Raw genomic sequence first — 12,552 nt, 5'->3', positions numbered from 1 at the left:
AATGGTCTAACAATACCAAAATAGGGTTCTGGTGATGAGAATTGAGTGAAAACACCGAAAAAGCTTAGAAAAGTTATTGAAAGTGGCCAAAAATAGGGTGGTTGACCACGTAATGTCTAGGCAACCCCAAGGATCAGAAACCAGCCTTTGCAAAGTTGCCGGAAAAGTGAAAAATGACCAGAAAAGTTATTTAAGCCTCGTTGGAACCCTAGTCTGTGATCGGAATCTTCATAAACTTGGACGGGTAGGGGCGGAATGAGGAGACGAGACCACAAAAGAAGTTCAAGGAGATCTTGTCAGAGACAACCGCACACACAACAGACTTGTGCTGACGCGTCACCGAAAAAACTCTAGATTTTGACGGTGCGTGGAGGCATATATGACAGTAGTTACGAGCCTAGTGGTAGTCTTGGTTTTCACACAACATTGCCAAAAATTAAAGTTGAGTCGGACGACTTCTCTGGTCACTAAAAACAGCACGACGATGAAGTTTTCCTCCTTCCTAATGTTGCCGGTGATTGCACAATAAGAGTTTTTACACAAGAGCTTTGATACCATGTAAAATAAGACGAGGAAGAGAAAATTTAATGAAACTCAGCTTGATTATTCGCTCAAGCTACTTGGTTTGATAGTGAACGTACAAGTGATAAAATAGGAAAGAAAATATTCCGACCACCTAATTACTGGAAAGAATCAATCTAACTAATTCTGACTAATCCCAGTCTGTTGAGTTGTGGTTTGCTAATGCAGATTGTATTTCATCAGACGTAAGGTAACAATTAAGGTAGGCATTAACATTGGTGCGGATATCGAGCGCGTCAGCGCTTTAAGCGGGAAGCAAAGCAACGTGGCCTCTGTTGTGCTTAAGAGAGTTGAGGCGAATCAGGTTTAGTGAAGCGCTCGCTTCTGCCTAAGAAGCAAGAAGCGTGTGCAGCGAGGAAGAAAAAACTGGACTTTTTAAGAAAAAAAGAAATCTAAACTTGTACCAAAATATTTCTCAAGTGACTTTCTTGTGCGACTGCAACTATGGTTGTGGCTTTATGCTCCCCCTCTTGTTCTTCTTCTTCTTCTGCTGCTGATGATGTGTGGATCACTGTGTCTTTTTTTTTTTACTTTGTTAATTTAGTAATTGAAATTTTAAATTATTTCTATTCCCCTTTTCAGTTTTTTTAATTAATTGAATTTATTTACTTATTTGTCTTCTTCTCTTGGTATTTTTTACATATGCTCTATTGTTTTTTCTAGGTGCTCTGTTTTTCTTCACTTTGTTAATTTAATTGATTTTTTATATTATTCTATTTCTTTTTTTTTTTTTCAGTTAATTTAATTGAATTTTCGTGCCCTTGTCTTTTTTTTCCGCTTCACGCTCTAAAAAACATTGGGCATTGATTGGTTGAGATGATGCATGTCGCGATAAAAAGGTGATTCAATTGATTAGGACGTTCTCCCTTTCTTACCCCAAACTCTTTTATGTGATCTGGAGAAAAACTTCGCAAGTTATCTAAATGTTTCATTCATTAGGCTTTTGAATTAGAACCACAACATTAGAAGTGTTAAAAACCCACAATAGAATTGATATGTGGCCGGGTGAGCGTTTTAAAGTTTGTGGTTTGGTGAGCTCTTTTATATCTATCAAGTTTTTCAACTTCCTTTCCAACTTGAATAGTAGCAGCATTAAAACCTCAACACATTATTGCACAAACTATTCAATGAGCATATTTCTTTTCAAAAATGTTATCTGAACTAACAAATTGATGGTATATTTCCCACTATATTAGCTTTATGTTTTGATTAAACATTTGTTCATGTTAGAAATCTTCACGTTTTCTTTTTAAGCATGATTATGTTGTTGCATATGTGCTAACATTTTTTACTACATTAGTACTGGCTTACAACATTTAGGTAACTTGCAACCTTTTATTCTTTTCTTTTTCTATTACAGTTATGAACTATGGAAACCATATCTCCGTGCTATGATGGAATGTGATATGAAAGCTGTTAGCATGGGGACCAAGAGAAAGACAGAGGTTCTAGAAACTTGCTTGCAGCAGATGAAAGCTTGTTTTTTAGATGTAAGTAAATAACAAAATTCAGCAACACAAATGATTTTCAAGATTTTCTTTCGATACTAAACTTAAAAGTTCATTTTGGAGCAATGGAATTACGTCTCTTTTTGAAAAGAGCATGCTACTTTGTCAAGATTCATCTCTTAAGACAATGGGACTTTGTTGATATCGTGGCACAAAGTAGAGATGTCGAAAACTAGCATTTTAGAAGGTTTCGACTTCCCTCTGAATGAATTCTTTTATTCCATATTTTACTTGAAATGCATTAATAGATGACAAAGCCTAAAGTATAGGTTTTCCTCTGAGTGCATCTACTTGTCTTAGGGCATGATTTTGTTACTCTATGAAAGGGTAGTAAACATTATCTTTTCTTTGATGCTAGCATTTGTAGTAGATGGACCTGTTGCGTTGGCTAAGGTTGTTTCCCACAGTTGTGAGGCTTGACAGGTCGTAAATTATTGCTGCTAGGGGTTTCAAATGAGCAGGTTGGGCTAAATTTGGCAGGTTGAAGCAAGTTAAGTTGATTAATGGATTGTGTTAATAATCCGCCCAAAATTTGCTTGGGTTAAGAAGGGCGAGTTAATTTAGGCTAAAGGATGGATCATAATCCAATTTGTTTTATTTCTTTGTTTGTTCTTTTATAATTTGTTTAATTGTCAAATCATAGTACCAAAAGCTTTTTGAGTTCTCAAGACTATATTTAGCTAAACAAACATTGATAATTTTATTTTCAATGTTTTGACAAGTTCTCTTATGGTTCAATTCGGGCATGATAGGTTAACCCAATTTGGCCCAAGCTTTTAGATGGGTTAATTTGGCTTATGCCGAAATTGACCCGCCAATAAATATATGCCTAGCCACACCTAGACTTGGGTTGGGCAGGATATATTGATATAGGCTAAATTTAACACCCTGAATTGCAACATTTTGTGAAGAGCACTGGTTACTTGCTTTCCCTCTGTGCCCTTTGTCACTCAAAATCATGGTCAAGGGAAGTCCAAGAAGCAAAATGGTGTTAGAGAGTACAAAGTTATCGAAAATGGTTTTGTAATGGTCTTGAAGTCCTCCTCTCATTGTTTAAGATTTTGGTTGGATGCTCATATTCTTTCACAAGGTATTAAAACTATCTTTTGACAAATTAGTAATGCCCGGCGAATACTCTATAAGGTGTAAGAAGTTGTCACAAATATAATGTAGAGGTGTGTCCAATATCGATCCCACTAAAAAACGGAGCTAGGATTGCTAATGAAATTATGACCTGACTAAGCCAAACAATTGCTAATAATGCATATTCAAACTAGTAACTACTTTCAACATTAAGTTACTTAATCCTATACCTCCTACTATGACCACACATCCATCTCAGCATCCTCATCTCTGCAACTTTTATTAGCCATGAATCTCAATTCTTCCCACCATCTAACGAGCTTAACTTAGTTGACCTTTCCTGTTGCACTAAAATGCAGTAAGGCTCACGCGAATATGGTTACAAGGGCTGAAATTGGCCTAGTCCTAACCTTGTATATGCAATCAAACCAAACAAATAACATAAAAACTCAAGATTAAATATGCAAGAAATCAAGAATATATTTATGTAGACATGAGGTTTTATAGCAATCTTTGTTTAGAGCTTAGCCAAGAATCATGGTTAAGCCTAAACAAAACCAAAGAAATAAGCATTACAATTCATGCGCTTCAATAATCTTAAGGAAGTTGTGAGAAAGAACGGGAGAAAATATTATTAATTATCTAAAGTGTTGTACAACGCCCTATTTATATACAGTGATTACATAATAATAGGTATCTACTTCCTGATGTGGGACACTATACATGACCAACTACTTAACACTACCCCTCAAGCCGGTGCATATAAATCATATGTACCGAGCTTGTTACAGATGTAACTAATACAAGAATCAGTAAGAGACTTAGTGAAAATATCTGCTAGCTGATCATTCGACTTTACAAACTTTATAACCATATCTCTTGAGGGTAATTTTTTCTCTAACAAAGTGACAGTCGATCTCAATGTGTTTAGTCCTCTCATGGAACACCGAATTTGACGCAATATGAATAGCAGCTTGATTATCACACACCAGTTCTATCTTGCTGATTTCTCCGAACTTCAACTCCTTGAGCAACTGCTTGACCCAAACTAGCTCACACGTTGCATAGCCATGGCCCGATATTCGGCTTCGGCGCTAGATCGAGCAACTACATTTTGTTTCTTGCTCTTCCAAGAGACCAAATTACCTTCTACTAGAACACAATATCTAGACGTAGAACGTCTATCAGAAGGTGATCCTGCCCAATCAGCATTTGTGTACCCAACAATCTGCTCGTGGCCTCGATCCTCAAATAGTAATCCTTTCCCTGGAGCTGACTTTATATACCGAAGAATACGAACAACTGTATCTCAGTGACTATCACAGGGAGAATCCATAAACTGACTTACAACACTCACCGAAAAAGAAATGTCAGGTTTTGTCACTGTGAGGTAATTCAATTTGCCAACCAACCTCTTATATCTCGTACGATCTCTAAGAGGCTCCCCCTGTCCAGGCAGAGGCTTATCATTCAGATCCCTAGGAGTGTCAACAGGTCTGCAGCCCATCATTTCAGTCTCCTCAAGAATGTCTAAGGCATACTTCCGCTGTGAAATAACAATACCCGAGCTAGACTGAGCGACCTCAATACCTAGAAAATACTTCAATCTGCCCAGATCCTTAGTCTGGAAGTGCTGAAAGAGATGCTGCTTCAGATTAGTAATACCATCCTGATCATTGCCAGTAATATCATCAACATAAACCACCAGATAAATACACAGAGTAGGAGCAGAATGCCGATAAAACACAGAGTGATCAGCTTCACTACGAGTCATGCCGAACTCCTGAATAACTGTGCTGAACTTGCCAAACCAAGCTCGAGGGGACTGTTTCAAACCATATAGTGACCTACACAATCGACATACAAGATCACTAGACCCTCAATGAGCAACAAAACCAGGTGGTTGCTCCATATTAACTTCTTCCTCAAGATCACCGTAGAGAAAAACATTCTTAATATCTAACTGATAAAGAGGCCAATGACGTACAACAACCATGGACAAAAAGAGACGAACAAATGCTACTTTAGCCACGGGAGAAAAAGTGTCACTACAATCAAGCCCAAAAATTTGAGTGTATCCTTTTGCAACAAGACGAGCCTTAAGCCGATCAACCTGGCCATTTGGGTCGACTTTGACTGCATAAACCCAGCGACAACCAATAGTAGACTTACCTGAAGGAAGATTAACATGCTCCCAAGTGCCACTCACATGTAAAGCAGACATCTCGTCAATCATAGCCTGTCGCCATCCTGGATGAGATAATGCCTCACCTGTAGACTTAGGGATAGAAACAGTGGACAAAGATGATATAAAAGCATAATGAGGTGATGACAGACGATGATAACTTAAACCGACATAATGAGGATTAGGATTAAGTGTGGATCGTACACCTTTGCAGAGTGCAATTGGTTGACTAAGAGGAGACAAGTCCGCAGTAGGTGCAGAATCTGATGCAGGACGTGAATCACCTGGGCCTGATGCTGGACGTGGACGACGATGATAAGTCAAGAGTGGTGGAGCTGCAGAAGGTTGAACTGGAATAGGTGGTGGAACTGGAGCTATATGCGGTGGAGCTGCAACTGGAGCTGAAGTTGTAGAGGATGATGAATGGGAGATAGTGACTGAATCTCCTAAAGATGAAACTGGTAGCACCTCAGAAATATCTAAGTTGATTACCTGGACCTGTGAAGTATGATTGGGTTTCAAAGAAGGTAACATCAGCGGACATAAGGTACCGCTGGAGGTCAGGAGAATAGCATCGATACCCCTTTTGCGTTCTCGAGTAACCCAGAAATAAACACTTGAGAGCACGAGTAGCTAACTTATCTTTTCCTGAAGTAAGGTTATGAACAAAACACGTGCTTCCAAAGACACGGGGTGGAAGAGAGAACAAAGGTAAGTGGGGAAACAGGACAGAGAATGGAACTTGATTCTGGATAGCTGAAGATAACATACGATTAATAAGATAGCAAGATGTAAGAACTGCATCCCCCAAAAACGCAACGGAACATGAGATTGTATGAGTAAGGTACGAGCAGTTTCAATAAGATGTCTATTCTTTCTTTCAGCTACCCCATTTTGTTGAGATGTGTACAAACAAGATGTTTGATGAATAATCCCATGAGAGTTCATAAACTGCTGAAATGGGGAAGACAAATGCTCTAGGGCATTATCACTACGAAATGTGCGGATAGAAACCCCAAATTGATTTTAAATTTCAGCGTGGAAGGTGTGGAAAATGGAAAACAACTCAGATTGATTTTTCATCAAAAATATCCAAATGCACCTAGAATAATCATCAATGAAACTGACAAAGTAGCGGAATCCTAAGGTTGAACTGACCCGACTAGGACCCCAAACATCTGGATGGACTAAAGTAAAAGGTGACTCTGCTCGATTATCAAAACATCGAGGGAAATGAGAGCGGGTATGCTTACCGAGCTGACATGACTCACACTCTAGAGTGGACAAGTGAGATAAACCAGGTACCATTTTCTGAAGTTTTGACAAACTGGGACGTCCCAACCGTTTATGTAATAAATCTGGTGAATCGGTAACAGGACAAGTTGTTACCAGAAATATGATCAGATGCACCTGAATCAATGACCCAAAACTTAGAGGTTGAAGATTGGGAGACACAAGTCACGCTACTATCTGTTTGAATAACAGAGGCTATCCCTGAAGATGTCTGTTTACATGCTTTGTACTGAAGGAACTCAATATAATCCGGTAAAGAAATCATCTGGATTGGATTCAATGCATTGGATCCAACGGATTGTGAGTCAAAGGCTTCTAATACGAATGACATCATAATGTTCATGCCGGAAAAATCGGAAACCCTTATGCAAATTACTATTAACGCCAGAAAAATCAGAAAATTTTCTGGAAATCACTGTTCACGCCGGAAAAATATAAAATGGTCGGAATTTGGTTTAAATTGGATGGGTAGGCTCGGAATTGCAAGGCGATGACACTGTCCAAAAGAAACTTTTTCAAATTCTGGCCGGAACAGTCCTCACGCGCCAACGCATGGGACTGACGCGCCGGCGGCGGCAACTCTCCGACAGGCGCGTGGGTGCGCGTGAGTGGGCTTTTTCAGGAGAATCTTTCTGAGGCTTGGTCGCCTCTCTCTTGGGAACCTTCAGGTGGTGTTGGATTTCGCACAACACTGATAATTAGTGACTTTGACGCAAATAGTCACTTAGGTAAACAGAAAATCGCACGGTGACTGAGTTCTTCTCGGATTTCGCTGGAATGACGCACAACGATCTCCTCACCGATGCTCTGATACCATGTGAGAAAGCAGGGGAGAAAATACTATTAATTATCTAAAGTGTTGTACAACGCCCTATTTATATACAATGATTACATAATAATAGGTATCTACTTCCCGATGTGGGACACTATACATGACTAATTACTTAACAGAAGTTTAGGTAGAAGACTTTCCAATCTTCTTATTTTGTGGATTAATCCAAGGGCTTTGGTATAGAACTTGCTCTTTGAGTCTCTCCCGTCCAAAGATTCTTCATAAAGCTAAGGGTTTGGGTATTCGTAGGCTTTCCAACGTCCTAGCTAAAAGTTGCATGACACAAACCATTACAAGCATGTCAATTTATGCTTGAGGAAGTGATTATTTCCCTTTTACACTATTTGGTGTCAAGTTGCTGTCTTACACGTTGGATAAATGCTGTCAGTTGCTGTTGTATAAATGAATTTGCAGAATACTGGGTCCTTGTTTCCATCCCCCTAGCAAAATAAAATGGCTGCATATTTCATGAGTTATAGAAAATACTTGTTTGCTAACTTGCCATTAAATTGGTCCCTGCATGTTATTTCTCTAGTTTGATTATATATGTCTACTTCATTAGCTCAAGTTGTTAGAGAAGGGAGAGTTCTGTTGACAACTATGGCCTCTAACGTAGTTTGCATACCATCTTTCCACAAGGATGTGAGGTACTTATTGCTAATACAGCAAGGCTTGAATCCAATATCTCATCAAATTGTGTCTTTACCTGATTTCCAAAGATTATGTTGTTAGTAATGGTGATCATACTGTTTACTAAAATCTTCAGCATGTGGTCCTACCAAAAGAATTTTGGCATAAGGCAGAAGTGCTTAGATCTTAAAAAAATTATAGCTAGATTTTTGCTTGAAAAGAGGTTCCACCTCTTATTTGTTACAGGACAAAGGGATGCCTATGCTAAGATATAATAATCAGAATGAGACACAGTGCTTCATGTACCTTAGGTTCAAGGTACTTCGTTTTACTTTTTATGTACTTAGAGAAACTTTTTTGCAGGCCAGGGCAAACAAAGGAAAACTCTTTGAAGCCATGGCTATCTTCTTTGAAAGGTACATCTTTTGCTTGCTTTGCTGACGCCGGGATCATCCTTTTCATTGCTTGAGAATTGTGGCTCTGCAGATCAAATAGATCCAGCGGTGGCGAGCAACAAGCAGTTGGAGATGTCGTGCGGAGATGTGGACTTTGTCTAGAGTCAGATATGGTACTCAGACAAAAACCGGTAATGCTTACAATTACTTTCTTTCTTATTTTTTGGGGTCTCTTCTCCACCTCCAGCTCCATTGTGCCTCTTTCATTCAGCATGTGTCCTTTAATGGGAGACAACAGATTAATTTCTGAGAAGAAGTTTGATGATTATTCATAGAACTAGGATACCATTAACTTGAGTCCATCAGCATTCTCTTCATAAGGGCCATCAGAGGCGGATCCAAGACTTAAACTCTATGGGTTCAGCCTTTAAGATTCTTAATATTGAACCTGTTATATTTTTAAAGTTATGGGTTCATATCCACATGTTGTTGCAATTTTAGTAAATGTTTATACATATATTTATGCACTGCGTCAAAAGTTATGGGTTCAATTGAACCCGTAGGAGTTACGCTAAATCCGCCCCTGAGGGCCATCACTAAAGCACCAGGCCTAAAGTTTTCCTTTTGAAGACCAGCATGTTAGTGTAGATATCACTACATCAAGAGCCTGTCTGTTTTGTGAAATCATCTATTGGCTAAATTGGGATATATTAGACGGCTGCATGCTTAACAATGTCCGATTTGCATTTCTATAATCAACTATTTTCCATTTTCTGATTGGATTTTTCCTATTTTTATGCAAGGTTTTCTGATAAAATTTTACCTTAATGCAGGATGGTAACTTTATGGTTGGTTGCTTGGGTTACCCACAAGTAGGTGCTTTTCCTGTACTTCTGTTCAAAAATGAAGAAATGTTGCACAATTTCTTGAGAGCCTTTAATTCCAAAACAGATAAAACCTGCAAATGTAGATTGTAATCATCATTCATTGTTTGATGAATTCTAGCTACTTACAGTCTAGCTGGTTCTCTGCCTGAACTGCTGGTACTTCCCTTGCAAGAATTGCAAGGCAACCTATCAAGATCTATGAGACATTAAGATTGAAACTTTAGTATGAACTATGAAGTCAATTGAGTATAAGTGTGAAAAGGCTTCATATCAACTAAACTCTCATAATTTTTGTAAGCACTAGGTCAGCCTTCATAAATATGCACAGCTAGATCTGTCTGACAAATGCAACTGACAAACCAAATGTAATTGTTGACTAGCTTGATTGTAGGAAACTTATTTTTAGGAGATTTTATTCTATTCTAGGAGATTTTATTCTAATTGATTTGTGTAATAACTGTAATTGATTTCCTTTCTTAAATTAGCCATAGGAGCCTCTGTATCAATACTAGTGCTCATTGGATGTAAAAACATACCGAAATACAAGAAGTTTCATTCTTTTTCTTGAAATTTTCATGGTATCAGAGTCATTGCTGCCTTTTCGAGGTAAGTGATCTCCCTTGCAGCACAGGAGTTCCGTTTTTATCAAAGAGGTCGAGTTTTCTCTCTCTTGGTGGCTACCCGCAACACAAACTCCTTACGAGTTTCCGGTGTGGCAACTACTTTTCAGGCGAGATCTACATCTTTTCGGTGAATTTTTTTCGGAATTTTATTCCAGATCTCGGGCCGCAGGCCTATTCCAACCCTTCATCCAAGTTCTAGTTTTGGCAGATTTCGACCAGACAGGATTTTTTCAGTGAGTTTTTCTGGCGAGATCAAGCTGATTCTATCTCTGAAAGGTTATTTCTTTATTTCTGAATATCCCTATTCGATTTTTGATTTTAAGGATTATTACTTTTTCAAACTATGAGTAATACAAAAACAAATAATAATTCTCTGTCTCACATTAGTGCTGTTAAATTGGATGAGGCTAGTACATATCTTGTTTGGTCAAGATCTTGTCTATTTTTTATTAAGTCTAGAAAGTTGCATGGTTATATTAGTGGAGAAAAGAAAGCACCTGCGGTGACCGACCTTAACTATGGTTAATGGGATTCTTATAATTCCCTTGTTATGACATGGATTTTGAACATTGTGCACCCTCGAATCTCTAAGCAATATTTATTGCTTGATACTGCGGAAAAGACCTGGAATTCGGCTAGGCGCACTTACTCTCGTAATGGAAATGACGCCTAGATCTTTGAGATTCGAAATAAAGTTCATGCGACTAAGCAAGGTGAGTAGACTATCACATATTATTATTCCGAGTTAAGTGGGTTATGGCAAAAGATTGATTAATATCAGGATCTCCAAGCAAAGTGTACCAATGATGCAGTTCTCTTTCAACAATTGGTTGAAAAGGAAAGGTCTATGATTTTCTGCCCGGTTTGAACCAAGAATATGATCAAATCCGGGTTTAAGTTCTCGGTAAAGTTCCTTTTCCTTCTCTTGAGGATGCATACTCTTATGTTCGACAAGAAAGAGCCGACAAGGGGTCATGCTTTATTCAGCACCAACGGAGAAATCCGGGTTAACTGGGTCTCATGAGCAACCTAGGGCAATCACTTCTGATAAAGATCACATGCAATGTGATTATTGTGGAAAGCCAAGGCACACAAAAGAGACTTGCTGGAAACTATACGGTAGACCAACTAGAGGTTGTGAAGGAAAGCGTGCAGGTCCATTAAGGGGTCATGCTAATATTGCAGAAAATGTGGAAACATCCGGAGAAACTGCCTCTAGAGAATCTTTGTTTTCAGACGAAGTTCAGCATCTTCACCATTCTAATGTTGCCAGTTCCAACTATGTGTAGTCAGGGATTGCCTTTAATGCTCACCTTAATTCTTCGATTATTGATTCCGGTGCGAATAGACACATGACAGGCTCCTCTAAATGCTTTCAAAATTACTCTCCTAGTCCCTAAGGGGATTATGTCAAAATAGCCAATGGCTCCCTAACTCTTGTCTCTAGAACATGTTCTGTTGCCTTATTACATTATCATACATTCTCCATGTACCTGAGTTTCTTGTTAGCCTGTTATCTGTTAGCGGCATCACCAAAAAAAACTAAGCTGTAGTGTTGAGTTCTTCCCTGATCATTGTGTTTTTCAGGATCTTCAAACAAGGAAGAGGATTGGCAGTGGTTGATTGCATGATGATTTATATTGGATTGATGGAACTCAAAACTTTGTCTTGTCTTTTTTGGAGGAAATAAGGATGTCAACCAAGAAATAATATAGTGGCATAGACAGTTGGGGCACCCATCATTTTTTGCTTTGAAGAAGCTATATCCTAGTTTGTTTTCGTGAACTGAATTTGAATCTTTGTTTTGTGATGCTTGTGAATTTGCCAAGCATACTAAACAGTTTCTTTAAGTGATAATAAATGTACAACTACTTTTTCGACTATTCATTCTGATGCATGGGGTCCTACTCAAATAGTTTCTTTTGTCTGATAGTCGATGGTTGGTTACCGTGAGAAGTGTAGCACAAAAAAGTTCTATTAGTTATCTCTAAATTATTGTACAATGCCCTATTTATATACAGTGATTACATAATAATATGTATCTAATTCCCGATGTGGGACATTATACATTACTAACTATTTAATACTCCCCTTAAGCCGGTGCATATAAGTCATATGTCCGAGCTTGTTGCAGATGTAACTAATACGAGAACCAGTAAGAGACTTAATGAAAATATATGCAAGCTGATCATTCGACTTAACAAACTTTGTAACAATATGTCCTGAGAGTATCTTTTCTTTGACAAAGTGACAGTTGATTTCAATGTGTTTAGTCCTCTCATGGAACATCAGATTTGATGCAATATGAAAAGCGGCTTGATTATCACACACCAATTCCATCTTGCTGATTTCTCCGAACTTTACTCCTTGAGCAACTGCTTGACCCAAATTAGCTCACACGTTACCATAACCATGACCCGATATTCTGCTTCAGCGCTAGATCGAGCAACTACATTATGTATCTTGCTTTTCCAAGAGATCAAATTACCTCATAATAGAACACAATATCCATACGTAGAACGTCTATCAATCCT

The 12,552-nt window shown here is 38.4% G+C and overlaps 1 protein-coding gene across 3 annotated transcripts in view; it reads left to right on the top strand.

The window, feature by feature from the left end:
- The window catches only part of LOC107772126 (DNA topoisomerase 3-alpha), a 55,457-nt gene that overhangs the window by 26,115 nt on the left and 16,790 nt on the right, over positions 1-12,552 (top strand). For 2 of the 3 annotated variants that reach the window (XM_016591612.2, XM_016591611.2), the window contains 4 exons: positions 1,943-2,072; positions 8,477-8,529; positions 8,600-8,699; positions 9,342-9,380. In XM_016591612.2, the coding sequence (XP_016447098.1) occupies positions 1,943-2,072; positions 8,477-8,529; positions 8,600-8,699; positions 9,342-9,380 (322 nt within the window). Of the gene's footprint in view, positions 1-1,942; positions 2,073-8,476; positions 8,530-8,599; positions 8,700-9,341; positions 9,381-9,980; positions 10,295-12,552 lie in introns of all 3 variants that reach the window. The other variant, XR_001644988.2, reaches the window with a different exon arrangement.

Source organism: Nicotiana tabacum, chromosome 13, assembly GCF_000715075.1.
Source record: "Nicotiana tabacum cultivar K326 chromosome 13, ASM71507v2, whole genome shotgun sequence".
In the NCBI taxonomy this organism is placed as follows: domain Eukaryota; kingdom Viridiplantae; phylum Streptophyta; class Magnoliopsida; order Solanales; family Solanaceae; genus Nicotiana; species Nicotiana tabacum.
Note: the sequence above shows the minus strand (reverse complement) of the source record. Positions and strands in the feature narration are given on the sequence as shown.